At 38.9% G+C, this 26,785-nt stretch overlaps 1 protein-coding gene across 1 annotated transcript in view; it reads left to right on the top strand.

Moving 5' to 3' along the window:
• SUGCT (succinyl-CoA:glutarate-CoA transferase) overlaps positions 1 to 26,785 on the top strand; it is a 732,650-nt gene that overhangs the window by 66,174 nt on the left and 639,691 nt on the right. Inside the window, exons 7-8 of the mRNA XM_075211279.1 lie at positions 21,015 to 21,106; positions 23,586 to 23,729. Of these exons, the coding sequence (XP_075067380.1) occupies positions 21,015 to 21,106; positions 23,586 to 23,729 (236 nt within the window). The remainder of the gene's footprint in view (positions 1 to 21,014; positions 21,107 to 23,585; positions 23,730 to 26,785) is intronic.

The following is a 26,785-nucleotide window of genomic DNA, read 5'->3' as shown; positions in this document are numbered from 1 at the left end:
GGCGATCGGGCCAAACACCCTATCCCCGACACACTTAGCTGCTCCGCCCATCCCCTCGCTTCGGGTTGGGCGCTGCCATCTTCGCTCCGGGTCTGCGCATACGCAGACCCATCCTGTCATTTCCTTGGTCCCTCTCCCATTGGTTGGAGTTTTGGCTCTAAAAGTTAAAAGGCACCTCCTCTGTATCCTCAGTGCCTGTTCTTTATGTATCATAGCATTCTGATGTGGCTCCTTGTCCTCCTGCTCGTCTGCAGAGCTGACACTCCATTACAGCGCTTCTCCTCTGTTCCTGTGGAATCTGCTGACTGATGGATGAAACACCTCCTGAGTATTCTGCCGCCATTCCAGTGGTAACCAGTTGTCTGCAGAGCTGACACTTTACTATAGCGCTTCTCCTCTGTTCCTGTGGAAATCTGCTGACTGCTGAACAAACACCTCATGAGTGTTCTGCCGCCATGCCAGTGGTAACCAATTGTCCGCAGAGCTGACACTCTACTATTGCCGACCCCTCAGGTTGTTCCTCTATAAATATTTCATAACCCTTTAAAAAAGGGGACAAAATGAACATTACAGCATAAGAATTGTAAAGCGCTACAGAATTTGCTGGCGCTATATAAATAAATGTTGATGATGATGTTGATGATGAAGAACATAAGAGCATACAATAAAGGAGAAAGTGAAAGCACTCATTAGAGCTTATAATGTCAAAGAGATATGGGGATTGAAATACAAGATATAGGTGCTTATTTTGTGCTGTGGACAAACCAAATCTATAGACGTAAGGATGTATGTAGTTAAGCGTACAGTAATTATATATGGAGCAGCCATCCAGGTGGTTTCTCTGGAAACACAGAACGCTACGGGACGAAATTTAGGATGCAGACTTATCAATCTAAGATGGGTAGAAGAGTCAACATAGGTGTTCTAGTCAAGCGGGTAAAGATGTTATGAAGAGAGCAGTTAGGTTACAAATTGTGGGATTACATACTAAACTGAGAATTCAAAGAATTCCTCCCAAAGCTAAAAGCATATTCATGGGTAGAGTTCACCAATATGAGCCAAATGTTCACTTCAGTCTTGGATTGCCCCGATTGACTGGTCCGCCTGAATGCTTCAATAGTCCATAGTTATGATTGTTTCTCCTTTTACCACTTGATTGATTCAAAGCAGCAGTGATGTTGTAGATGTTCCTCTTTTTTGCGAACTTCCCATTTATGTGAATGAGACATTCATAAGAACAGGCATTTACATTACTACTATCAGTTTGCAAAACACTTGTTGTAATAGGGAAAACGTTTGCTGTACAATACCATTGGGCCACATGTAAGTAAGACTTTGCATCTTCTCATAATTTTGCGAGATCGTCATGAATATTAGTTTTATGTGTTGTTTGTAGGAAATTTGATAAGCTTCCGAAAAAGGTCTGTTTTCAGGGCGCGGTTGCAATTTAGTGGGTTAATAGTTAGCACAACTGTATAAAATAGTGCATTGCACGATTGAGGAGGGATAGAGGCTAGAGAAGTTGTGTGGGAAGTGACAACATCCTAAAAGGATTTTTAAGTAAGAATTAGAATTTTACACTGAATTTTGTAGGAGACAGACAGTCAGGGAATGACTATTAGATAGCTGCAACTAGGAACATTATTGTGACAGTAAAATTTCTGTATGGCTTGAAGCAGTGTTATTTTAAATATAAGATCCCTTATTAGAGGTTGATAATGTGGCCTGATTGAAGAGAACACAAAAACCCTCACAACACAACTTAAATATGGTAGTTAAAGCGGGTGCAGAATTAAATGTAACCTCAGCATAATTACCTTATAATGAGGTGGTGATAAACGAGATGGTGTACAGCCCTAGATATTTGGAGTTGTCACGTAGGTCCAGAACAGTAGAATTGCATGGGTGGTAATCACATCTGTTTTTCCTTATGCATGCATGAAAGCATAAGGTCAGTGGTAAATACCACAAGGGCCTCGGGGGACTTAATCCATGGGCCCCCAGCCCCGCAGGAACTAAACCAGGATTTGAGGAGGGGGTTTTCCATGCCATGCCACCAATGGGTGTGACCAACCTGTGTGGGGCATTGCTATAATTTTAGACAATGCTAGTCTGCTCTCCAACTCTTCAAATACACAGGCAATGCTGCGTGCACTACTAACAGGTGCACACAGCTCCCCCTTCATGAGCAGAGCAGTGTGAAGCGGAACGTACCTCCCAACTGTAGTGGGCCAGTCCCCAAACTCAGTGCTGACCCACTAGAATCAGGACAGTTGTCAGATTGGCCTGCTCTCTCCTACCTGTTCTTGCTGCTTTTACTACTCGTTGCTGCTGCTCGTGTCCTAAGCTCAGTTGTGCTTGTCTGGATTCTGGAATGTTGGGTCCCTGTTTGTAAAAAGGATAGGTATATGAGATATAGAAAGCCTTGCACTGTAGGGCTCCCTCCCTCTATGCAGTCCGATATTAAATCAAAAGCACCCATGTTTTATTATTAGTCCTAGTTCCTTGCAACCAGCCCGACTGTAAAATAAATTTATTCACTGTCAGAAACACCCAGCCTGTCCCAGATATAGCAATTTGAACAGCTGGCTGTGACTGGCGTCACCTTAGTCACTTAGCAATAATTACACCTTTTCTGACACCACAAAGAATTTATTATGGTGTGTTTACATTCACCAGAACCACTTATTAATGTTTCACACTTATATCATATACACATGTAGCATATCTATCACCCAGGGCCGGATTAACCATAGGGCTAACTGGGCTACAGCCCAGGGGCCTCGGGCATCCAGGGGGCCCTTGAAAGTGCTCAGCAGCAGTATTGATCGGTTGGGGCGGGGGCGCCCCCAGCCCGATCAGTGCTGCTGAGCACTTTCACTGCAGTTCTTCCCCGGCTTGCTGTAGTCTCCTTACTGAGGAGATCTCGTGAGTCTCACTCTCACGAGTTCTCCTCAGTAAAGAGTGTACAGCGTGCCGGGGAAGGAGGTAAGTGCTGGGGGGGGGGGAATCACGGAATGGAGGCCCCTTAGCCCAGGGGCCTCCATTCCCTTAATCCGGCCCTGCTATCACCCCCACATTTGGAGTTTAGCTGTCATTAAGGACAGATTCATCTCCCAAATGTCACAGGGCTTTCGAAGTGTGCTAGGGATGTCCTGTGAATGGGAATGTTCACAGAACCCTGAATTCTCACCTTGAATTCTCACCTCTGCTGTTCTGCTTAAGTGGTTATATGGTTTACAACTTTTGGGCTTCAAACTCCTCCAAGATCCTTATCTGGCCTTGGTCTGGCTAGTTTCAAAAGATTAATGACACTTGCATAAGTTCAAACTCATGTCATCTAGCAAACAACACGTTGAGATTACATTAAAAGGTTACATACAATATACATTGTCATACATGAATTCAACAGAAAATGAAAATCAGTCATTAGATATACTACATAATCGTCACATTCACCTTTAATAAAAAGACCTGTTTCCCCCAAACATCCCCAGCATTAAATTAATAGTATTCACATTTAATAAATAAACCTATTTCCTTCCAAACATTAAATAATTAGCATTCACTTTAAGAAATAGCAATCCTTCTTCCCAAATTCAGGTAGACATTCAATTAATAGCACTCAAACCACCCCTCAACATTAAATTAATCATCCCACCCTAAATTAACAAGTCCGCCCCAACCCCACTATTCAAGTAAATAGTCCCCACCATCAAATAAATATCCCCCCAACAATAAATTAAACGTAAACGCTCTCACCCACCACTAAACGATTAGCCCGCCACTCTCACCCCACCCACATTACATTAAGAGACACCCTCTGCATTTACACTAAAATCCCTTTTCCCACCACATGTACCATATATACTCGAGTATAAGTCGACCCGAATATAAGCCGAGGCACCTAATTTTACTACATAAAACTGGGAAAACTTATTGACTCGAGTATAAGCCTAGGGTGGAAAAGAGCGCTAATTTAAAAACCTAAATAAAAATGATAGTTTCAATGTATGAAATCATTTGTAGCTAGATGACAAGGAACATTCATAAATGATTATAAAATCATTGGGTACAACCTAATCGGAGGGAAAGAGCTGGCATGTAGTTTAAGGCAGCATTATAGCACAGTAAGAGAAATGTCAATACTTCAAACCTGTTTTGAGCTGTTAACATCTCTCTCTGTGGATGAGGTCCGCTGTACATGACCCTGGCGAGGCCATGTTGTGACAGAGCTCCGTCTGTGAGTGCCATTGACCCTATACTAGAAGGCTCGTGGAATACGGATGGCTTCGATAAGGATGGAATTGTAAACGACAAAACCTTGCTATGTCCCTGTTCATCCATAATTTCCAAATTGTAGATACTCAGCAGAAGAGCCTCGATGCAGCCATTGCTCTGTAGGTCCCTGCTGGTGGACACAGACAGGTAACACCATATTAGTTCTGGAAGGAACTGAATCGTAAACGTCCTCAAGTGCTTCTCTTTGCTGCGGTAGAACTCAAAGAGTTGGTGGCAGACTGGTTCCAGCAGCTCACTCTGAGGTTCCTGAATCACTTCATACAGGGCAGAGACCAAAGAACTCTTCTCCTTCAAACTTACAGCATAACTTGTAATGGATGCCTCAGGCAGGGTCTTAAACTCAGATGACCATTCCTCCACAGCTCCTCTCTCTGTAGTCAACATCTTCCCACATCTAGTAGTCTATACTGGTCGTCTTGTGATTGAGAACTGTGACCCCCTCCACTCACATATCACCATTAAGTACAACAAGGACTCACAATGCGGAGTGAAGAGTGGAGGTGTTCCCTAACTGGACGGGCCGGTTCGGATCCGCACAACAAAGTTTCCGAGCATTTGAAAGGAAGTGGATCCCTCCCTACTGGTGCTCTCGCCGAAAAGGTCCCAGAAGAAACCACAAAACGCTGGAGGAAGAGCAGCCGATCCGAGTCCAGAATGGTCACCCAGGGATGCAGCATGACATTGCTGGCAGAGACTCAGCCTCCCGCACCCTCGCTCTTGTCTCTTCTCCTCGGGAGATTTTTCACTTACCCGGCAGATGCGTTCCAACAACAGGAAGTTCGGCATTTGGAACGCAAGTTTGCGTTCCAAATGCCGAACTTCCTGTTGTTGGAACGCATATGTAGAAGTTGACAGCCGAGGGACCGAACACCAGGTAAGTTCACCCGTGTATAAGCCGAGTGCCCTTTTTCAGCATACAAAAGTATGCTGAAAAACTCGGCTTATACACGAGTATATACGGTACATTAAAAGCCCCTCCAAGCCAGGCTCCATTTTTAATACAGGATCCAAATGCTGCAGGCTATATTTACACTGGAACTATTTAAACTTCTACATTAAAGCCCCTCCCCCTTTCCTACCTTAAAAGTTCATTCCCCCCATTGTGACAAAGTGTCTGGAGCTGCAGAACACTGTGGCTCCTCACAAATCAACAACAGCAATGATAATAAAAATCACAGATATATATTTATGTTATGTTTCTATATATGTACGTAAAATATAATATTCCAGTCTACCTAACTTACAGGACACTATTGTAGTTTTAAAAGTATATGTCCATGTACATAAACATGTAAACTGCACGTATCTGAGCCATCAGTGTTTATGTTGCAAGTAAATATATTGCAGGAATGATTTTTGAACAATGTCATGGCCTCACAAGTGTACATGTAATACGGAAGGAGTTAACATTTGTTTCTACAAATACCACAGATTTGACGCTCACTTATACATCTATTTTGTTGGTTATGTCCTTAGTAGATCGTTAGAGTGGTGTGAGTGCTCTATAACTGGATTATTATTGTTGTTGCTAAACGGGAACTAAATTAGGTGTGCCTGTCTAATGGTATACAGTTTATCAATGGGACTTTGTCTGCCAATTATTGCTAAAAGGAAATGTATTAAATCCAGATGTAAACAGTATCAAACATGTACGCACAATTTTCTAAATAATTGACCTTTTGCAGATAACAAATGTCGATATTAATGTCCATTAATTATCACACATGAAAGAACACACAGTTATATACACTAGAGATGCTCAGGCTCGGTTCCTCGGGAACCAAACTCACCCGAACTTAGGGGATCCGAGTACCGAGTCGAATCGGCTCGGTATTTTCGTGCTTTTTCTGAATCGAGAACGAGGCATAACGTCATTGTTACGTCGTCGGATCTCGCGAGTTTTGGAATCTATAAATACCGTCCTCCATGACGATTTTGCACCATTTGAAAGAGAAACACAGAAGGGGTAGCACACTGTGTAGAGCAGTTGGTCAGCCAAGTAGATAGAATTGAAAGAGTGTTCAGTGTTCAAGAAAGTCTATAGTGACATTCAGGAGAGCTCCATTGCTAGTTCTCATTGCAGAAAAATACAAATACTAGTGCTGTCAGGGTTGGTATAATTCTGCAGTCAATTAAGTAATACAATTAGATGTTTGTGACTTGATATAATATATCAGCAATGAGCTGGAGGGGTGCATACACCATCACCAAGCAACAAGCGGCTAGATAGTGCTGCTAATAGTCATCCTCTTCATTAGATGACTCCGATGCACCTTGTAATATAAACACGGCATTGCTGTACTCGTCTTGTGCTTTTCCAACTCCGTCACTGCATAAGAACAATCCTAATTTAATTCTTCTATAGACATGATGTATGCATCATGATCCTGGTATAGGTTGAGGTCATAGCATTTTGTATCAATGAGAGGTTGGAGGGTGGGCAGCACAGTATTAGATGGATAGAGAGGCCAACATTTTAAATCCAGGCTTGGTTTTAAACATGAATGCTATATCATGCAGTTTCTTGTTTGGATTCCCAAAAACGCAAAAGAATTCATGTACACATATTTCAATCTGTGTAGCTCAAACACTATAATTTTATATGTAAACATTTTAATCAATACATAATGCATGCACCATACAGACATCACCGGTACAGTTATTTGTAAAAAAAAATAAATTGTTATAGTGTTTTTCTTGGCTAGAGAAAAAAATTAGTCCGTGCGTAGAATAACAGAATACCGTGCAATGCATATATGCACAATATAAAATATAATGAAAACTACAATAGATTCATATCACTGCTTATTAAAAATCAGCAAGCAAAGGCCAGACACACAACTTCGTAACTTATTACAACATATAAATGTGAAATAAAAGTCAACATTTGAAAAATCAGTGCTTAGCTTAAATAATGCATTTTGCTTCTTGTTTACAATGAGCACAAAAGGTCACTTTTATGAAATAAACTAAAGAAATGTGTGTGATTCATCTTGCTCCTCTATTCCTTTCATCAAGGGATTCAGTTCTTTGAATTTCTAAACATAACTGTAAGCATGGGGGAACACATTTTGTACAATTGACGCAAATGGCTTTCAAATGGACCTTAATGCAGCAAGGAAACAATATGCTACTTAGCAACAATTGCTGTGGATTTACAGGATAATTAAGGGTGGGAATATGAAAGGACAAAAGGAATTATTGAGAGATTACCTTGTGATCACTTTAAAAAAAACAGCTCAGGGCTTTATAACCAAACAAAATGATGGACAAATCAGAGCCAGCGTTTTTCTGCTTTTTTAAACTCTTCACATTTTCATGCAAAGTTTTTTGTTGTCCTATGTTTTGTTGAAAACTCAGGAATCACTAAACATGTTTAAACATTTCTCCAAAACTGTGCAACATTCTAAAACAGATTAAATAAGCTATTGATACTGTTATGATTATATTTTTATTTAAATACCATGTGTATTACCAGCTAACGTGCAATCATCTCATGTACCAATGTGTGTAAGGCATAGAGGAACTCCAGACTAAAGGCTCTATGTCTATGTTTGCTCTCACAGTTCAAAATCACAACTCAATTGGGTGCTGACCCATGTGTGTGTGTTTAAATAATTTAGACTATCAGCTTCAATGGGGCTAGCACTTCTGCCTCACAGCGCTGGGTTCATGAGTTCTATTCCCGACCATGGCCTTATCAGTGTGGAGTTTGTATGTTCTATTCGTGTTCGCGTGAGTTTCCTCCGGGTGGTCCAGTTTCCTTCCTCACTCAAAAACATACTGATAAGTTAGTAGGCTGCTATCAAATTGACCCTATTCTCTCTCTCTGTCTGTGTCTGTGTCTGTGTCTGTGTGTGTGTGTGTGTGTGTGTGTGTGTGTGTGTGTGTGTGTGTGTGTTAGGGAATGTAGAGTGTAAGTTCCAAAGGGGCAGGGACTAATGTGAGTTCTCTGGATACCTGAACCTAGAATACAGCGCTGCGGAACTAGTAGCACCATATAAATAGTTGATGATGATGGTTAAGTATTTTCTGTACAGCTATGTAATATGGAGGTGTAATAGAAATAAAGTAGGAGGAAAGTGTTGTGAATTTCTCTTTCCTCCATATTTCCTCGGTTGCTTTGTGTGGCCATCTGCCATGCGTCCATTTTTAGAGCAGAGCAGCTTTTTATATAAAAACTTGTTAAATGTACTTTCGCTCCTTTCCTTAAAAATGGTGCTCTTTACAGATGATACATTTATGGGCACAAAACGTATACTATGCAGAAAAAAGGTGTCACTGTGGGCAATATCTTGATTTGAATAACGTTCAAAAGGTGCATGTAAAAAACATGGGTAAAAGTGTATAAAAGGGCTGTATAAAGCGCTACATATTATGCTGGTGCTATATAAATAAATGTTATTACCCTTTATAATCTAAGTAATCAATTACTTCTGACCAGAGATTTCTTTTATGATGAAAGCTCCAGTTAATGTATATAAACGTCCCTTTATCTTGTCCATCAGATAGATGAACTGGAATTAAATATCGGAATAAAAAGATGCCATTAGACAGCAATAAACTAAAAAAGGACTTCAATCACCTCATTTTATGCTTATCAATATATTATGTTAAAACACCTTCATAAACCGTTATACCAATTGGAAAGTTTAGCCTTAAACAATAAATTCCAAACAGTAAATATCAATATCATTAATCTATAAAATTACCAATAATTATGATTCTGAAACCCCTCCACTGTTTAAAATGGATTAGGGGAAACATCTCATGAAGATTTATGGAACAACTTTTTCAAACCAATAAATTACTAACTTCAAATATCAGCCTCAATGAACAGACCAACAAAATAATGCATTTTTGGTGTTGGACACCAGAAAATTAAATAAAACATACCATAATATTAATTTCAGAGGATGTTAGGATAGAGGAGATACTAATCGCATATAGTTGTCTTGTCCTAATGTTCAAACAATTTAGAAAAAAGTTTCAACCTTAAGTCATAACATTTTGGAGGAAATTGAAACAATGTTTTAATTATCAAAGAGAATATAATTACTTGGTGGCTCTATTCCCAAAATTAAAAGTTTGTCATCAAAATGTATTAATAAAATATGTATTGGCACTAGGCTCACAGTGGTCTCTTCCTGGCGAACACCATTGGTCTCCTGGAAAACACTGATAACTAAAATAGAAAATATTTATATGACGGAGTGTACAATAGTGATCAAGGTCTCTAGAAATAAATTCTCAATATTTTGGCTCCTTTGAGAAAACAAAAATGTTACATTACAAATTAGAATTATGTCCAGTTTGCTTTAGTGTGTTTCCATTTATTTACATTTTTTCCATTCAAATTAAAAATGTTCTTTATTTCATATCAAAGCTTGAATTTCAGGTTTACATTAGGCATAATATTATATATGCTCATCTATAACATAATTCAAAATAAATAATTTCTTCTGAGATTTTGTACACTACAACATTTTTTGTTATACTTATGTTATGTAACATTTTTCATGTAACTCAAACACTTATCTCGTCCAGATTTTCGACATTTAGGGGAGGCTCAAATGCCTCTTTTGAACATTTGTACAAGATACACATATGTCTTGTCTACTAGTAACGTATAAACATAATTCTAGCCTGGTTACATCCTTCTTAAGGCTTCTTCACATGGCTCTTCTGAATATTACCATGCCATATATGCTTTATCTAAGGTTGTGTGGAGAGGTCAAGAAGAAGATGATAAATTATAGAGGTGAATTTAAACCCATGCATTTTGACAACAATATTTCAACGTGGAAAGAACAAGCTCTGATCTTCCGGGGTCCGATTGTGTATGGGCTGCATGTTGAAAATATCTAAAAAGTCAACATGTTGTGTAAATGTAGTGAAATACAAGTGCTGAAATGCTACAAATCTTTTATCAATATAGAGGTCATATAGTGCTATTTCTCTACATATCCTCCATAAATCCCTTGCTTCTAGTTTCTTAATTTCTAGCAAGTGTTTATTGCCCTATTGAGTTTAGGGAAATAGACTTGTATTTCAATCTTGCGAGTGCAAATAGACTAAATTTGAACTGGTTGGTTTTTTAAGGGTGGTTTGGGGTATCATAAATAATATTTGATGCCCACAAGACCTCTGTATCAAGCCTCATCTAATATATATATATATATATAACCTGTTGGAGATGTCTGCCCTTAAGCAGCAGTTAATATGCGTAAGATAAGAGGCCCAGATAGTATCTGTAGAAGTCTGGAACGTATAAAGCAATAAATAGATTATGAAAATAAATTATAAATATAAACCAATAATAAAACCTGCCCTTCTGTTTAGGCATTTGCAACATGGAAAAGGAGAAGTAAGGGTTTTTATATATTTATCTAGGGATAATAGTGAACAGTTTTGTAGCATATATGACGCTTGGGGGAGAAAGACCATTTTAATTAAGCTAAGGTCCCCCGGGGATTACATGAGAGAATTCAATGTCACAGTTAATCGTGAGACCTGAATGAGAACGAAAAAAGTCAATGGTGTGTAAGGTGGAGTCTACTGAAAAAAATGGATCATAGAGGAAGAGTAGGGTTATTATTAGTGTACATTGCTACAATTTTTACAAGCCTCCCAACGCATAAGCTCATCATGGCAGCATTGTTCCCTATACCAGCCTCAGGGGTTTCTACTGTAAGAGTAAACAGGCCCTTTTACCCATTATACAGTTCATTTAACTCCTTATGCTGGCCATTTAATCCCTTATAGCAGGCATTGTCCTCATAGTTCTCCAATAGTGGGAAAGAAGGGAGAGAGGTGTGGTAGCAGAGAAAGGTCAGAGGGTACTTCCATGTTGGATATAAGAGAGGGCTGTTTAGAGCACAGTTTGAGCCTAAAAAAGTAATTTGTCCTCTCAGCATTCTTAGCTCCATGAACGCACATGATTGCATTGATTGTCGGCTAGGTGTGATGATCTCATCACACCAAGTTGGCTAACTTCATTGTGTATGTGCCGGCTGCATGCAAAAATGTGTTTGTAGTGCACAAATGAAGAAAAAAAACACAACTAAAGAACAGTGCTAAGTCTAACATAAACCTCCCCAAAAATGTTTAATACTACACATAGGGATAAGTTTATCAAGCTGTGGGTTTGAAAAAGTTGTTGCCTATAGCATCCAATTAGATTCTAGCTCTCATTTATTTAGTACATTCTACAAAATGACAGCTAGAATCTGATTGATTGCTATAGGCAATATTACCACTTTTTTGAACTCTCAGCTTGATAAATTTACCCCATAAAATCAATATCAAGAGCACATATTGATAAAATACTTTTAGGAGTATAATACACATGTATAGATAATTGAAAATAGTAAATCCAGTGAAGAGATATAAGTTGTCTATAATAAACACCGCAAGTAAATAAGACTTTGTACCATATCTGTTAATCTGTTTCTTGAAAAAAGAGCCAGTTTTAGGAACCAATTTGTCCCAAAGTAAACTTTTTCTTCTAGGTCGGAATCCTATGCAGTGTGTAGTATCACTAGGGTAGTAGGGTTAAACTATACAACTGCTTCAGTAAACTATATGCACTATGTTGCTGAGTCCCAGATGTACCTAATAATTTGGTACCTAGTTCATAACAGGCGGCCACATTAGAATATAGTAAGCCTGTATAGCAGTTAATGAAATCCTGGCTTACATATATCCTGTGAACAAAGCCAATGTTCACAACAGTATAGATTGTCTCCCACTGTTGATTGATTCTTCTGGAAAAGCTCCTAACACCTTTTATCTTGCAAAGCACTGCAAAAATGATTTACTTGACTGTAAATCTATAAATTCTGCACCCAAGTAAACTTAGCACCTAATTCTAAACCAGCCCCAAGCTGTCCAACCAACACACACCATTTCCATCCAGTGTTTCACAGTAACAACAAACTTCTGTAAGTATCTACTTGTTACTAGTCTTACAAGGTGAAGAAACGCTGTGTATGTAGCGCATACACAACACCATCATCATCATTATGTTATTTATATAGCGCCACTAGTTCCACAGCGCTGTACAGAGAACTCACTCACATCAGTCTCTGCACCATTGGAGCTTACAGTCTAAATTCCCTAACATACACACACACACAGACAGAGAGAGACTAGGGTCAATTTTGATAGCAGCCAATTAACATACCAGTATGTTTTTTAGAGTGTGGGAGGAAACCGGAGCACCCGGAGGAAACCCACGACAGCACAGGGAGAACATACAAACTCCACACAGATAAGGCCATGGTTGGGAATTTAACTCATGACCCCAGTGCTGTGAGGCAGCAGTGCTAACCACTAGGCCACCACCATATTTAAGTGCAGAAGTTTACTATAACTATAAGATTTGCACAACCATATACATGCTCTGTATCACATGACACCCTTCATGCATATTTTAACTGCTAAAATTATTTAGACCGTGACAGTCAAAGTGACAAAAGGAATCATAAAGAGGTTGTTTCTGTTTGTGTCTCATCTTCTACCTGAAGAATCATTGCAGTACCAGCACCAGAATTCTCTTAAACAAACAGTATCTCAGTCATGGGACTCCACAGTTCTGCTACATGATGCAAGGAAAGTAAAAAGTAGTTTAAGGTTGAGATATCCTCCAACATTTTTTTTGCTGCCAGTTGGCTTGGCAGGTATTGGTGGCACTGAAAGTGGTGTAGTATTGTAGATTCTATTTTGTTGACAGGGAAACAGTTAACAGAAACGCCTTAAGGAGTACCATTCTGGGAATTATATAATAAATAAATAATCTTTGGTGGAGTGTAATTATAGTTTTCACTAATGTTATTATTGCTCTCACTGAAAATATGAGAGGTACTATTATTAAATACATTTCAAGGAAGTTATGTCTTATTAATGAGACTTATTGTTTTTGATGTATGGAATTAATGTTCTTGGGAAAAAAAATTTTTTTAGTTTTTAAAATAATTCACACATAAACTAAAATCATTTGATCACATGCAATATTAGTATATAGACTAAAGCAAATTCAAAGGCTAAACATTATAACCACAGTGCAACATACATTTCTACAACCAGTGTGAGCCACTCTGCAGCCCACCAATGAGTTTTTGTTGCAGAACCTTTTCATAACTCAAAGAAAAGCCTCCCCAAATATCAAAATAAGACTTTAGGAAGACAGGGCAAGGAAACAACGGGCACCGCAGAGTACCCAGGGGAGTGAAGAAGATGGAAAGAAAAAAGGAGACTCCATGAATGTTTAATGCTGCGTATTTAGCTAAATATTGTACTAGTATCACTCTGTGAGATACAGCTAATTAATATTTGTAATGAAGGGTGGTACACATTTCACCTGCATTCATTATACCCAACCCCATAGTTTTCTAGTTTGTGGTTGTAGTCTGCAAAAACCTGTTAAAGTAAGCAAACAGCATTCGTAGTGTAATGTTCACTTGTACATGAATTCTTACATATTTCTAATTAACATATATGTATGTGATAACTTCCATTGAAATTGAAATAGTGTGCATATACCAGAATCAACAGTAGATGGTGCTGCTGTCTCATTTAGGATTTTTTTTGGACTTGTGATTTGCTCCAAAATGATGTTTCAAGTGTTTTATTCTGGAATTTCCCTTGGTATAATTTGTGTGTACCATATGGTCTAAATAAATACTGTTATAGGACTAAAAGTATATTTTTGTGCCTGAATTGCACAGGGACATTTACAGTACTGTAGTGGCAGGATTTTTTCTGGTTGTGTTTTGGATTGTGCTCCTTAGGATAGTTTTAACCTTTTACCCAAGTATTCCAGTTACTATACACGGTGCACAATTCAATGGGTATTACAGATGTAAAAATATATGTTCTTAAAGAGTATCAAAGGTCCAGTGCTCTGTCTGCCAAGGTCTATTGTTGTTAATTAGAAAATAAGAGGTCTGTCTACCAGGTTTAAACACTACACAGAGATGTGTGATTGGCAAAATGCAAAATAATCTAATATAATGCAATATAACCTAATATAATGTCATCAATAGTATTTTTCTTTGGATTACAGAACTACACCTGTAAAAGGATGTTGGTGTCTTTTTGCTCGCTGACCAGCAGAACCAGTCAGTAAAAGATTACCTCTTGCTTAGTGTGTGTGGTGATGGTACTCTGATGCTGTGATGTCCTAAAAGACTATAATCCTAGAATGAGTGGTGGGTGCAATAGTGACAGTAAAACCCTAGTTTTTTTTATAACATGGAACCTTTATACCATGATCAATGGTCACATGGAACCTTAAACATACTTGCCAACTCTCCCGGAATGTCCGGGAGACTCCCGAAATTCGGGTCGGTCTAACAGACTCTGGGAGAGCTGGCAAATCTCCCGCATCCCACTACTGGCACACCAAAATGTCGCGTTTGGCCGTGCCCTGCCCCCTCACGCCCTCCAGTCACACCCCTTTCCCGGAAAGAGCTATAAGAAAGTAGGCAAGTATGACCTTAAACCACTATTATATTACACATCAGAGAAATAAGCCTGCTCTCGGTTAATCCCATATTATCACCTCTTCCCATTCCAGAATCCAAGACTTTTCCCGTGCAGCCCCCCTTCTCTGGAACGACCTGCCCGCTCCATCCGTCTCTCTCCTACTCTGTGCTCCTTCAAACGTGCACTCAAAACTCACCTCTTCCTCAAAGCCTACCAACCATCCACTTAACCCCCATCTCCTCCCTTCAGCTCGTCCTCCCTTCTCTCCCCTTGCCTCAACTGGCTCCACTTGTGCCTGGTCTGTTTACGCTCCCTTAGGATGTAAGCTCATATGAGCAGGGCCCCCTCCCCTCCTGCCTCCATACCTGTTCTTCCGCTCCGTATTTACTGCATATGACTGGCTGGAGTTTCTGAAGTATTGGTACTTTTTGTTCATTGTTCTGTATGGTTTCACCCTGTATAGTCTACTGTTCGTACTGTGTGCGGCGCTGCGGATACCTTGTGGTGCCTAACAAATAAATGATAATAGTAATAATATTATACATGCTACCAGCTGCTTGCCAGTTTAAATGCCTTATATATATATATATATATATATATATATATATATATATATATAAAATGTGCTTGGGGAACCCCATGTTTGCTGTATGTGGGAAGCAGGACTGATAAATAACGGGAATATCACATTTAATATCATTGCATGTCTAATGTATTTAATACATGCCATGTTTAATTCATATATAATTAATTAATGAATTTTGGATTTCAAGAAAGCAGATTTGAATGGTCACAGGTTAAGTGGGGGTTTCCCACATTATGTAGTATAATGTAACAGCTTTAATATTGTACAGGATCCTTTATATGTGTTCCCTTTTTAAACAGAAAGAAAATCATTTGGGTAGTAAGTAACAATGAATAATGTTATCATAGACGTTTGTGGTGTGTGAAGTGTGCTGTGGTGATGGCAGGGTTTGGGCAAAAATCTGAGCGTTTGTTTAATTTGGGTACAGTCCATAAAATGTGTGAAAATTGTTATAATTATGCTAGTGTGATTACATGTATATTTCACAAATGACATTACTATGGGGGGAATTAAGTTCCCTGCGTTGTTCTAAAGAACAACATGGGTTGCCCGCAATTACCGTTAATATGGTAATTGCTGCACATTATTACCGTTACTATGGTAATTTCAACGCTGCTTTTTGCTCGCAGTTCCCTTAGCCGTGAGCAGAAATCCGCATTGAAATCACTGTACTAAATAATGCGCAAACTACGTCGCAGGAAATTGAATTCCCCCCATATATATATATATATATATAACTCCTGTAAATAATATCTGTATAAATAGTGAGTTCTGATTAAATCAATTTGGTGTTCATCATCATCATCATCATCATTTATTTATTTATATATATAGCAGCACTAATACCGCAGCGCTGTACAGAGAATTCACTGACATCAATGCCTGCCCCATTAGAGCTTATAGTCTAAATTCCCTAATACACACACACAGACAGAGAGACTTTGATAGCAGCTAATTAACCTACCAGTATGTTTTTGGAGTGCGGGAGGAAACTGGAGTACCTGGAGGAAACCCACACAAACACGGGGAGAACATACAAACTCCACACAGATAAAGCCATTGAGAGGGTGTTCATTAGGAAAATTTGCATACATGTGTATTATAAGTAATAATGGGCTCCCTACTGTAAATTCTTATGGATACTGAGACATACACTAGACATTTAAATATTATGATGGTTTCAGCAAACAAAACATGTAACTAATTACAAATATGTGGTATTCCTATATACGTTAGCAGTAACTGAATAAATTAAGGGATTATGTTGTGGTTTTACCTAATTGTTATATTATTTCTTTATCCTTACAAAATGTCCAAAAATTAAAAGACATTTGTGCAAATTTGCTACTACAGGAATAAAAGAAGTCCCCATGCAACTCCACACCCCAAAATATATCATCTAAATGTGCTGGTGGAACTCAGTTAGCCGCGAGGTGCTGCAATGTGTCTTCGGATCAATCCGCAGAGACATATGACCTCGGAGTTTTTTCCCAAATCTCCGCTCTTTTTTCCTCATGTCCCAAAGATATGCAAGGAAAAAATGAGCGGAGATTCTGTACTGTACTGGCTGGCAATGTGCACAAACGAACTTCGCCGCTAATTAAATACTCCCCATAGTGTAAGAAATAGTCACTTCCGACCAAAGTGCCATAGTGCAAAATATTTCACAATTGATCTAGACAGGAGTGGCTTGAAGTGGTAAATAACACACTGTCGTGAACATAGAGAGCTTGCAGTTATTTATAAGGGAAAAATCATAACTACAGTGTAAATAGGTTATCTCAAATGAATCCATGGATAAATTGAGCTGTTAAAGTGTAAAGTTTGAAGACATTGAGTCTGATGCAAACGTACTTTATGGCTTTGCACATCCCAGTGTGAGAAGATAACCATGTCACCTGTAGCAGCTTCAAATAGCTCTTGGACTCCTGAATAGATGTTGTGGGGCCGGTCACAGCTGGACATCCTTGCAGCCCAAGGCAGCATTGTGCATGCCTTTACAGGTATATAGAAATATGAAGGAAAATGCCTTTACAGTTCATATTTTGGGAAATCCGGGTGTCACTCCATACTGAAGAGCAGAAATCACACCAGGGTTGGAAATGACAGATTCGGGTGGTATCCGTGAACAGCTAAAATCACATATCTTTGGAAAAGGTATGTCACATTGTCATAATCCTATCATGTTTGGTATTTAAATGTGCGGGAGATTATGACCTGTTTATTGAAGGGGGAGTTTTTTCTCTGGGAGGTATCTGTGAAGAATTACCCACAGGTCAAAACTTTGGGAATATTTGTGAGCCAACTACAGTGACACCTAGAGGACATCCCTGCCTCCCTATTAGCATAAAACACTGCCCCTGTGAAGATCATCCCATTTGAGTTAGCTTAAAAAACCTGTGTTTTGAAGGGGCAAGGGGTTAGACTTTTTGGGGAAATCAAGCCACATTGATAAGCTGTCCATCTTCCTAGCCAATTCCCCATGGCGCAGATTATGCAACTCAAGTAAGTGCTATTCTGAATGTAACTCCTTTTATTTTAAACTGTTTTGCTTGTTATGTCAATCTATTGTTATTCATTATTTTTTTATCTGTATGCCCTGTATTTTTGTATATTAAATCTATAATTTAATATGTTGCGTCCTTGATACTCTAACGGATCCATTAGCCTGTTAGAAGAGAAAACTCAGCCAAGTTAACCCTTGGAATGCCAGTGTGTGATTTGTTGATACATTTGATTAACAATCTGTGTGTGTTTGCATTTACATTTGTGTAACAGTCTGGAGGTGTGAAGAGTTAACCCTGTGCTTGCTGGTGTGGGTCTTGCTGGTCTGGGGATAGCTAGAAGCCTGTGTGCCAGTGTGGGACAGTACATTGGGGTCCTATTGCCAGTATTCAATAGGTGGTGGCAAACCTGAAGTGTCTGGGGGTGTGAGAGCGCTATGTTTGGGGGCGATTCCGTAGGTCTATAACCTGTGTGATAGGTAGAGAGAGACTGCGGGCTGAAATCGTGTGTGACCTCATACAGCGAACACCCCAAAGTTAAGGCAACTGGGAGCGTGTACGTGATACACACAATATTTATGGCAGTCGTAAAGCCTTTTGATTGGAAATAATTTTCATGCTCTAACCAGAAGGAACAAAGATGCAAGGCAATGGAAGTTAGGAGAGGACATTTATTTGCTTAGTGGATTACATATAGTCCATGTCTAGGTTGGAGTTCAAAAAGGAAAATAGTTGTTGTTTTCTTTGTCTCTCTCTTTTCACCTATTTTCTTGATTTAATATAAACATGTTGGGTCACTTGCTGATATACAATGAGCAAAGACAATTTTGCGTATCTACAGTACATTTGCAGGGGATTTCTTTAGTCTGCATAGAGCAGAATGCTATTTAAAATGAAAGGCCTATGAGAGAGCGCTAGTTCCTTGTCATTTTAATGGACTAAGCAGCTGCCAACTATATTATAAAGACATTTTTGGGTCCATGGCACAGACCTATAGTACATGGACATTGTTTTTTGGTACAGCACATGTGCTGGAACACATACAAAGATGTTTTTTGTTATTTTTATTTTTGATAGTGTAAGAATGGAACTTCAGCTATAATTTACCAGACTATATTTTCAGTTAATATGTTAATTCATTTTTAACAATTAAATATGGACTTCTCATATGCTAGTCATAGGTTCTAACATCATCTCTCAGATGTTAGTGCCTAAAACGTGCTGTAAAAAGTTTGTAAGCGTTTCATAATAAAGAAACCTCTGTTCTACAACTACCCCAAATTTTTTGTAGTGGATGATGGAAATTAGCTAATGGGACTTGTAGTTTCAGCAGCAAATGAACGGAGAAATTAAATTTGGAGCCATTGATTGTTATCAAAGAAGACATGTAAAAGACAGCCAAGATCCCTTATACTCATCAGACAGAGAACCTCCCAAATGTACGTTGGTATGTGTAATCCACGCTACAAGCCTGGACAGCGCTGCCATTTGCTTGTTTTCCATCTATAGATTAGTATTATGTACACGTTGCGTTTCATAACAGTGCCTATGAAGGTATTTTTGCATTGTGTGAGTAGTGAAGATGCCAGCAATTAAAACATAACTACAACAAGTTAGCCAACTTAATCAAAATTCATCAGTTTTCAGCATTCAGGACAGTCCCAATTTAGAATGTGTGCAAGTTTCCTTTGCAATGCATAATTTTAGTTTATCTGATTTGGCAAGCGTCTGTGCGAGGGGAGATTGATTTGCAAAGTACACTAGGCATGACTTGGCAAGATCTATTAACAAATGTTCCTGCTTGGAATAACTAATTTATTTGATTATTTTTGCCACTAACATTATAATCACGAAGCATGTGCTACTCCTTCAGAATTTGTCACCTGCATGTCATCAATATCTGCCTCATCCAATGCAGGCAGTCGTGTTAGCATTTGTATTGCTTGTGCGGTGTGAGACAGGCTGGGCTGTCAATCAGAAGAAAAAAAATGCACAGATCGAGTGGGTTTGTTACAGTATTGATTATACTGATGACTTGCAACAGAGATATGTGACTATCTAACATTGCCTCGTGTTATATTTTTGTATTACATACATTTAAATGTCTAAACCAGGCATGTAAAACTCAAGACTTCAATTAGGCCAAATAATCAAAGTGTAAGATTGTGTGGGCCGAAAGAAAAATAAGAAGTCTCTGCAATTTTGTAAGGTTTATTATAAAAAAAATAAAAAATAAGTTTAATGTTTTCTTACCGATGCTTGACACTGTGCACTTCATGCTGCTTTTGCTCCCCTTCACCTGTCTCCCCTGTTTCACATTGTGCCCTCTATCATGCTGCTTTTGCTCCCCTTCATCTGTCTCCCCTGTTTCATATTGTGCCCTCTATCATGCTGCTTTTGCTCCCCTTCATCTGTCTCCCCTGTTTCACATTGTGCCCTCTTTCTTGCTGCTTTTGCTCCCTTCATCTGTCTCCCCTGTTTCACATTGTGCCCTCTAGGCTGCTTTTGCTTCCCTTCACTTACCTTGCTATTGCCTTATTTCTTCTGTTCTGTGTTCTTTTCTTCTGTCTTCATCTCTTCTTCTTGTGGCTACTCTCTGGGTGATCTGCACTGCAAAGGTCAGGCGTGATGACATCACCTCCAACATTCAGTGGGAGGGGAAAAGGGCACCAGTGGAGAGGCAGGGGATAGCCTCTCAGGCTTGGCACTCCCTGCCTTGCTTACCCAGCTGACCGTGTTCCGTGAGCCACAAAAGATATGCTTTTGGGGTGCGAGTTTGACACCACTGGTCTAAACGAAACACACCTTTTGCAGACAGCATAAAATTGCGTAATGCACACATTTCTGTACATCTGTAATTTTTAATGTACATAAAAAATTCTTCACCAAACCACACCTAAAATAAATCCATAAATTGAGGTTCAAGTCAAATGGGCCTATTTGAACCAGGGGCCTGGAACTTTGGTATTATTATCTGGCTAGCATTCCATGTGTATGTGTTTGCATATAAAATCCTGTCTTTCTCTCTGTCTTTTTCCCCTTTCACTTGTGTCTGGACTTGAAATATATTGTAGACTATAATTGTAATTATTAATTAAACATGTGTTTGATTAAAGTTTTTTTTTTATATACAGGCTATGGTCAGACAGGCCCTTTGTTTAAAAGAGCAGGCTATGATGCTGTAGCATGTGCAATGTCTGGACTAATGCATATCACAGGACCAGAGGTACTATTCTTATATTTGTTTGCAGATTTCATATTGTGCACAACTACAAATAAACCCAACCCCACCTTATTGTATACGATTAGCAAAACATCCATAAGTGAATGCATTTATGTTTTAAGTCATTCAGCAAATTTGGTTCACTGTGGGCACTGTCATACAAGATGTGTGGTCTATTGGTCAAATACCCATGGATTATTGAATGGAATTCTGCTACATTCTTTAGATTTTTGTTTTTTTTGTTGTTTTTTTTTTTCATGGTTGAAAAAACACTCATTTCATTTGAAGTTCTGTATTATTATAAGAACTGGAATTAATTCATAGTAATATATTTCAGACCCATTTTGGAGGGTAAAAACATCTTATGTAAGCTTCTCATTTTTTTATCTTTTATTGCATTTTTTTTTATTATCTATCTGGCTTTAACTAGGTGAGAAAATCCATTGTGACCATAGATTGCAATATTTGCTTGTGCCACTGTTTGTAATACAATACAGAAAAAAAGCAAAATAAATTATAAAGAGTCTAGGGGCTAGATTTACTAAGCTGCGGGTTTGAAAAAGTGGGGATGTTGCCTATAGCAACCAATCAGATTCTAGCTGTCATTTTGTAGAAAGCACTAAATAAATGAAAGCTAGAATCTGATTGGTTGCTATAGGCAACATCCCCACTTTTTCAAACCCGCAGCTTAGTAAATCTAGCCCTAGGTATTTGTGTGGATTAAGCCAAAACATAGCTGGTATTTCAGGTATAACCCAGTCACAACAAATTTGTTTTTAATTATTTTTAAACTGCACGTTTTAGATATGTGCTGGGTTCTCTTTAGCTTTTATTTTCCAGGTTGTCAGAAATAAGAAGAGTGGGAAAAACATACAGTGAACGTGACATGATAGGAAATGTAGTGCTTTAAGGTCCGCATAACCTGCTTAGAGCCGCACAGTGTACCTGGAATATAGAGTAGTTATTTTAGTCAATTCTAGAGATAAGAACAAAGGTGAAATATGAAGTTTCATAATATGTGGCATTCAGTGTAGATTACAGGTATAATCTTGGGCTGAAGTCAGATGTAACTACCACTGATAAATTAGGAATTAGTGTCAGCCACAGAATTGACTAGCAATTGTTAACTGATTACGCATTGGATAAGTGACAGAAACTGCAGCTGATATGAATAACCAACTTGAAATTGGGTCGCTATATGTCATTTAGAAGTCGCTCTACCAAGGTGACACCCTCAGTGCTTCTATATGTGTGCAAGTGCATCGTCCCTAGAAATGCAGCTTCCCTCAAAAAAAGCAACTGAAAGGTGCAAAATGTTCTATAAGACTAAACCTTATTTCCAAGACATGTCTCGGGTGGCTTAACAGTTCAGTCTCTTTGAGGGAAATCATTGTACTTAACGCATGAATTAGAGGGCATTGGTACAAAGTAGGCATGGGTGTCACCTAGGACCTGTGAGAGGTACTTGGACAGGCAGATGGCAGATGTGTGTGATGGACTGAATGTTGTTGCATATGACTTACTAGAGAGACTGGGTGGGTGCCGCTGGTGAAGACTTGCCGGGCCACCAGTTGCCCACCACTGTCTTAGCCCTTTTTGGAGCAATTCCCTGACTGGATATACCTAATTTATTTGCATTTAAGGACAAAGGCAAAAGTCCCGGAAGTGAAACATTTATATTATAGTGCTTGAGGAAAAGGATAAATGTCTTGATTCACAAATATCCCGATTCACATTGGGCACTACTCCCCAGATGTTAGGCACCAAGGCACAGTTTTTGTCGTTGCCTGCTTTAGTAGATAAGTCTTTCATTTAGAATATACGCCTGATTAGACTCACTCAGCCTTCAAATCTTTAAACACACTCTGAAAATGTATCTATTTATTCGAGCTTACCATAGTCCCATCTATAGAACTCACACTGTTACACTAACACAACTGTCTCAATCTCCACTCTGTCACACTTGCTCCTCTTGTCTCAGCTGTGCCCTTTTCCCATTAGGTTGTAAGCTTACTCATGAGACGGCCCTACCTATACTTTGTTTTCATGCCTGCATCTATTTTGTCTACCTGGTTTGTCTCTGTTTTATGTATCTCCGGCACTGCGGAGCACAGTGGCAGCTCGCAAATCAACCATAGTAATTATAATAGAATACCTACCAACAAAGAATGTCCTTGTGTTATTCATTCAGTGAGTTGCAGTCTGAGTTGGGTTTGAAACCTTTGAGTGAGTGATCAAATGGTGGTAGTTTTGGTTGCCCATACACAGCACTGCTTGGCTGAAGCAATTGGTTTCCCCTGGGAGGAAGCCATCATAAGAGAAAGATTAGATACACATAAAGGAAGACATATCTTCTAAATAAAAGCTGAAATATACATGCTTCCATTACGTAAATACTTCATTAACATTAAATCAGCATCATAATTTGACATGCTTTCATACATTGTAACATATCTCTAATGAGCACTTTGTGGATTTTCAGGATGGAGACCCTGTCCGTCCAGGTGTAGCAATGACTGATCTTGCAACAGGACTTTATGCTCATGGAGCTATTATGGCTGGTTTACTGCAAAGAAGTAAAACCGGGAAAGGAATGCATATTGACTGCAATCTACTTTCTTCACAGGTAATGGGTGTTTGTTTATGTCATGAAGCTACTCCAAAATGTAATATCTTATCCTATATTCACACAGTCAAACAATATATCACCTCTAATTTGTGAGTAAACCTCTCCATACTGTCTTTATCAGTCACAACTCACACTTTGCACACTTGTGATCTGGAATTGCTAACTGAATGGGGTTACACACGATTCCAGCACTCAATCTTCCTCTCACCTATCACACAGGTTACAGATTTGCTGAATCGCCCCTGAACAGCACTCACACCACCACACCCATAACGGTTTGCCACCACCTATTGAATAAGGGCAATGGGACCCAATATGCTGCCTCTCACTGGCACACAATGAGTACTCCTTGTTACACACAGTTAGCAAGGCACACACCAGCAATCAAAGGGTTAACACTTAACCCTCTCAAGGCTCTATGGCACAAATGTACAGGCAGGCACACACTTGGCTTGGTATACTACATATGTATTTACAATTCTCAGCAATGGTCAAGCAATCTATCTCTTCTAGACAGGCAGTGAATTTGTTTAGAGCAATAAGGACATCGCTAATTAAATGTTAGATTTAATATGCAAAAATTACAATGCTTACAGGTTATGTATAAACAAACAATTAATAAGCCATTAACATACAAATAAAAAGTTGCAAAACAGGTAACATAAAGGTGTAAAATTCAGAGTATAACTTACAGGCAAGTTGGTATAATCTGAGCCATGGGAAATTGGCTTGAAGGTGGACAATTTATCAATGATGATTGATTTCCCAAAAGACTGACAGTTTGTTCCTTCACAGCACAGGTTTTTAAGCAAAGTCAAATGAGACAGCATTCACAGGGGCAGTGTGGATGCTACTGTGGGGGCAGAAATGTCCTTTGGGTGTTAACTAAGGCTTGTTGAAAACTATTACTAAATTTTGACCTGTTTTAATTTTTCTCAGATATATCCCAGAAACATAACTCCCCGTCAATAAACCACCCATAATCTCGTGCATATTTAAATACCAAACATGATGGGATTATAACAATAAGACATACCTTTCCCAAAGACTTGTGACTACAACTGTTCCCTCTACGCTGGTAACTGTAATTCACAATCCTGGTGTGGTTTCTGTCCCTCAGTATGGAGTGGCACACAGATTTCCCAAAATATGACATAAGGCATTTTCTTTGAAGTTTATATTTCAAATACCTGCATAAAGAGTCTTCATGTGTTGTCTTAGTCTACAAGACTCTCAAGTGGTGAACTGTTCTTTAGAGGCTCTCTTGATAAAACTCTCTTATGTCATGATTTTGCTCACCCCAGGGGCCTTTGAAGCTGCTTAGTTTTCCCTAAAAGTATTGCTGTACTCTTTTAACATAGAGGTGGGCAGAAGCATCAAGTAAGCACACACTAGCCCCTCTGACTTCACATTTTACACCTTAGTAGCTCACTTTATCAATGGATTCATTTGATATAACATATTTACACTGCAGTTATGATTAGGCCTTATTCCCCACAATTATGTTATTGGTTAATCCTTATAACTGTAATGCCTCTCTGTTCACTACAGTTTATTAGTCTTTTATTATTCTGTTGTAATGTAGTTTTGTATTCTATGTAATAAGAATCTTAGATAATAATGCAAAAATACACTTATTTATTCATCTTGCGCATTTATAGGAGCACCCCCCTCTTTCTGGATTTTGGGAGTGCTCCAGAAAATCAGACTGCTCTCTAAATTTGCGGAACTGTGGGACCAGCTGCAAAAGGGCGCAGCAGAAAGAGTAAAAATGTAACTTTTTTTGGGCAGCCATAAAAATTAGATCCTTTTGCAGAGAGAAAGCAGCTGTCTACAAACCAGGGAGTAGGTGAAATAATTATTGAACACATCAACATTTTTCTCAGTAAATATATATTTAATGTGGCTATTGTAATGAAATTTACATCATATGTCAGCAACAACTCTTAGATGTCCATAAATTAAGTTTTGTGTAATAATGTGAAATGACACACGGAAAATGTATTCAACAAGCTTCTTGAAATGTATTTAATACTTTCTACAAAAGCCTTTGTTGGTAAGGACAGCTTCAAGACGCCTCCTGTATGGAGAAACTAGTCGCATGCATTGCTCAGGTGTGATTTTGCCCCATTCTTCAATGCAAATAGTCTTCAAATCTTGAAGGTTCAGTGGGCTTCTTCTATGAACTCTGATCTTTAGTTCTTTCCATAGATTTTCAATTGGATTCAAGTCAAGTGATTAGCTGGGCCATTCTAGCAGCTTTATTTTCTTTCTCTGAAATCAATTGAGAGTGTCCTTGGCTGAGTGTTTGGGATCTTGGGGTCTGCTGAAATGTCCACCCTCGTTTCATCTTCAGCATCCTGGTAGATGGCAGCAGATTTTTATCAAGAATGTCTCAGTACATTTTTCCATTAATCCTTTCTTCAATAATATGCAGTATGCCAGTACTGTGTGCAGAAAAACAGACCCACACCATGATGTTCCCACCTCCAAACTTCACTGTTGGTATGGTGTTTTTGGGGTGATGCGCAGTGCCATTTCTCCTCATACATGGTGTGTATTATGGCATCCAAAGAGTTAAATTTTGCTCTCATTTGTCTACACTTTATTTTCCCAGTATTTCACAGGCTTGTCCAAATGTTGTGCAGCAAACTGTAAAAAGGCATCAACATGTTTTTTCTGCAGCAAAGGAGTCATGTGTGTTGAGCGTGCATACAGGCCATGGTGGTTAAGTGCATTACTTATTGTTTTCTTTGAAACAATTGTACCTGCTAATTCCAGGTATTTCTGAAGCTCTTCACAAGTAGTCCTTGGTTCTTGGACAACTCTTCTGATAATTTTTTTTCATTCCTCTGTCAGAAATCTTGCAAGGTGCACCTGGTTGTGGCCGGTTTATGGTGAAATGATGTTCTTTCCACATCCGGATTATGGCCCCAACAGTGCTCACTGGAACATTTAGCAGTTTAGAGATCCTTCTGTAACCAATGCCTTCAGTATGTTTTGCAGTAATAAGTTAGCGAAGGTCTTGAGAGAGAGTGCTTTGCTTTTACCCA

Source organism: Mixophyes fleayi, chromosome 5 (genome assembly GCF_038048845.1).
Source record: "Mixophyes fleayi isolate aMixFle1 chromosome 5, aMixFle1.hap1, whole genome shotgun sequence".
Lineage (NCBI taxonomy): Eukaryota > Metazoa > Chordata > Amphibia > Anura > Limnodynastidae > Mixophyes > Mixophyes fleayi.
Note: the sequence above shows the minus strand (reverse complement) of the source record. Positions and strands in the feature narration are given on the sequence as shown.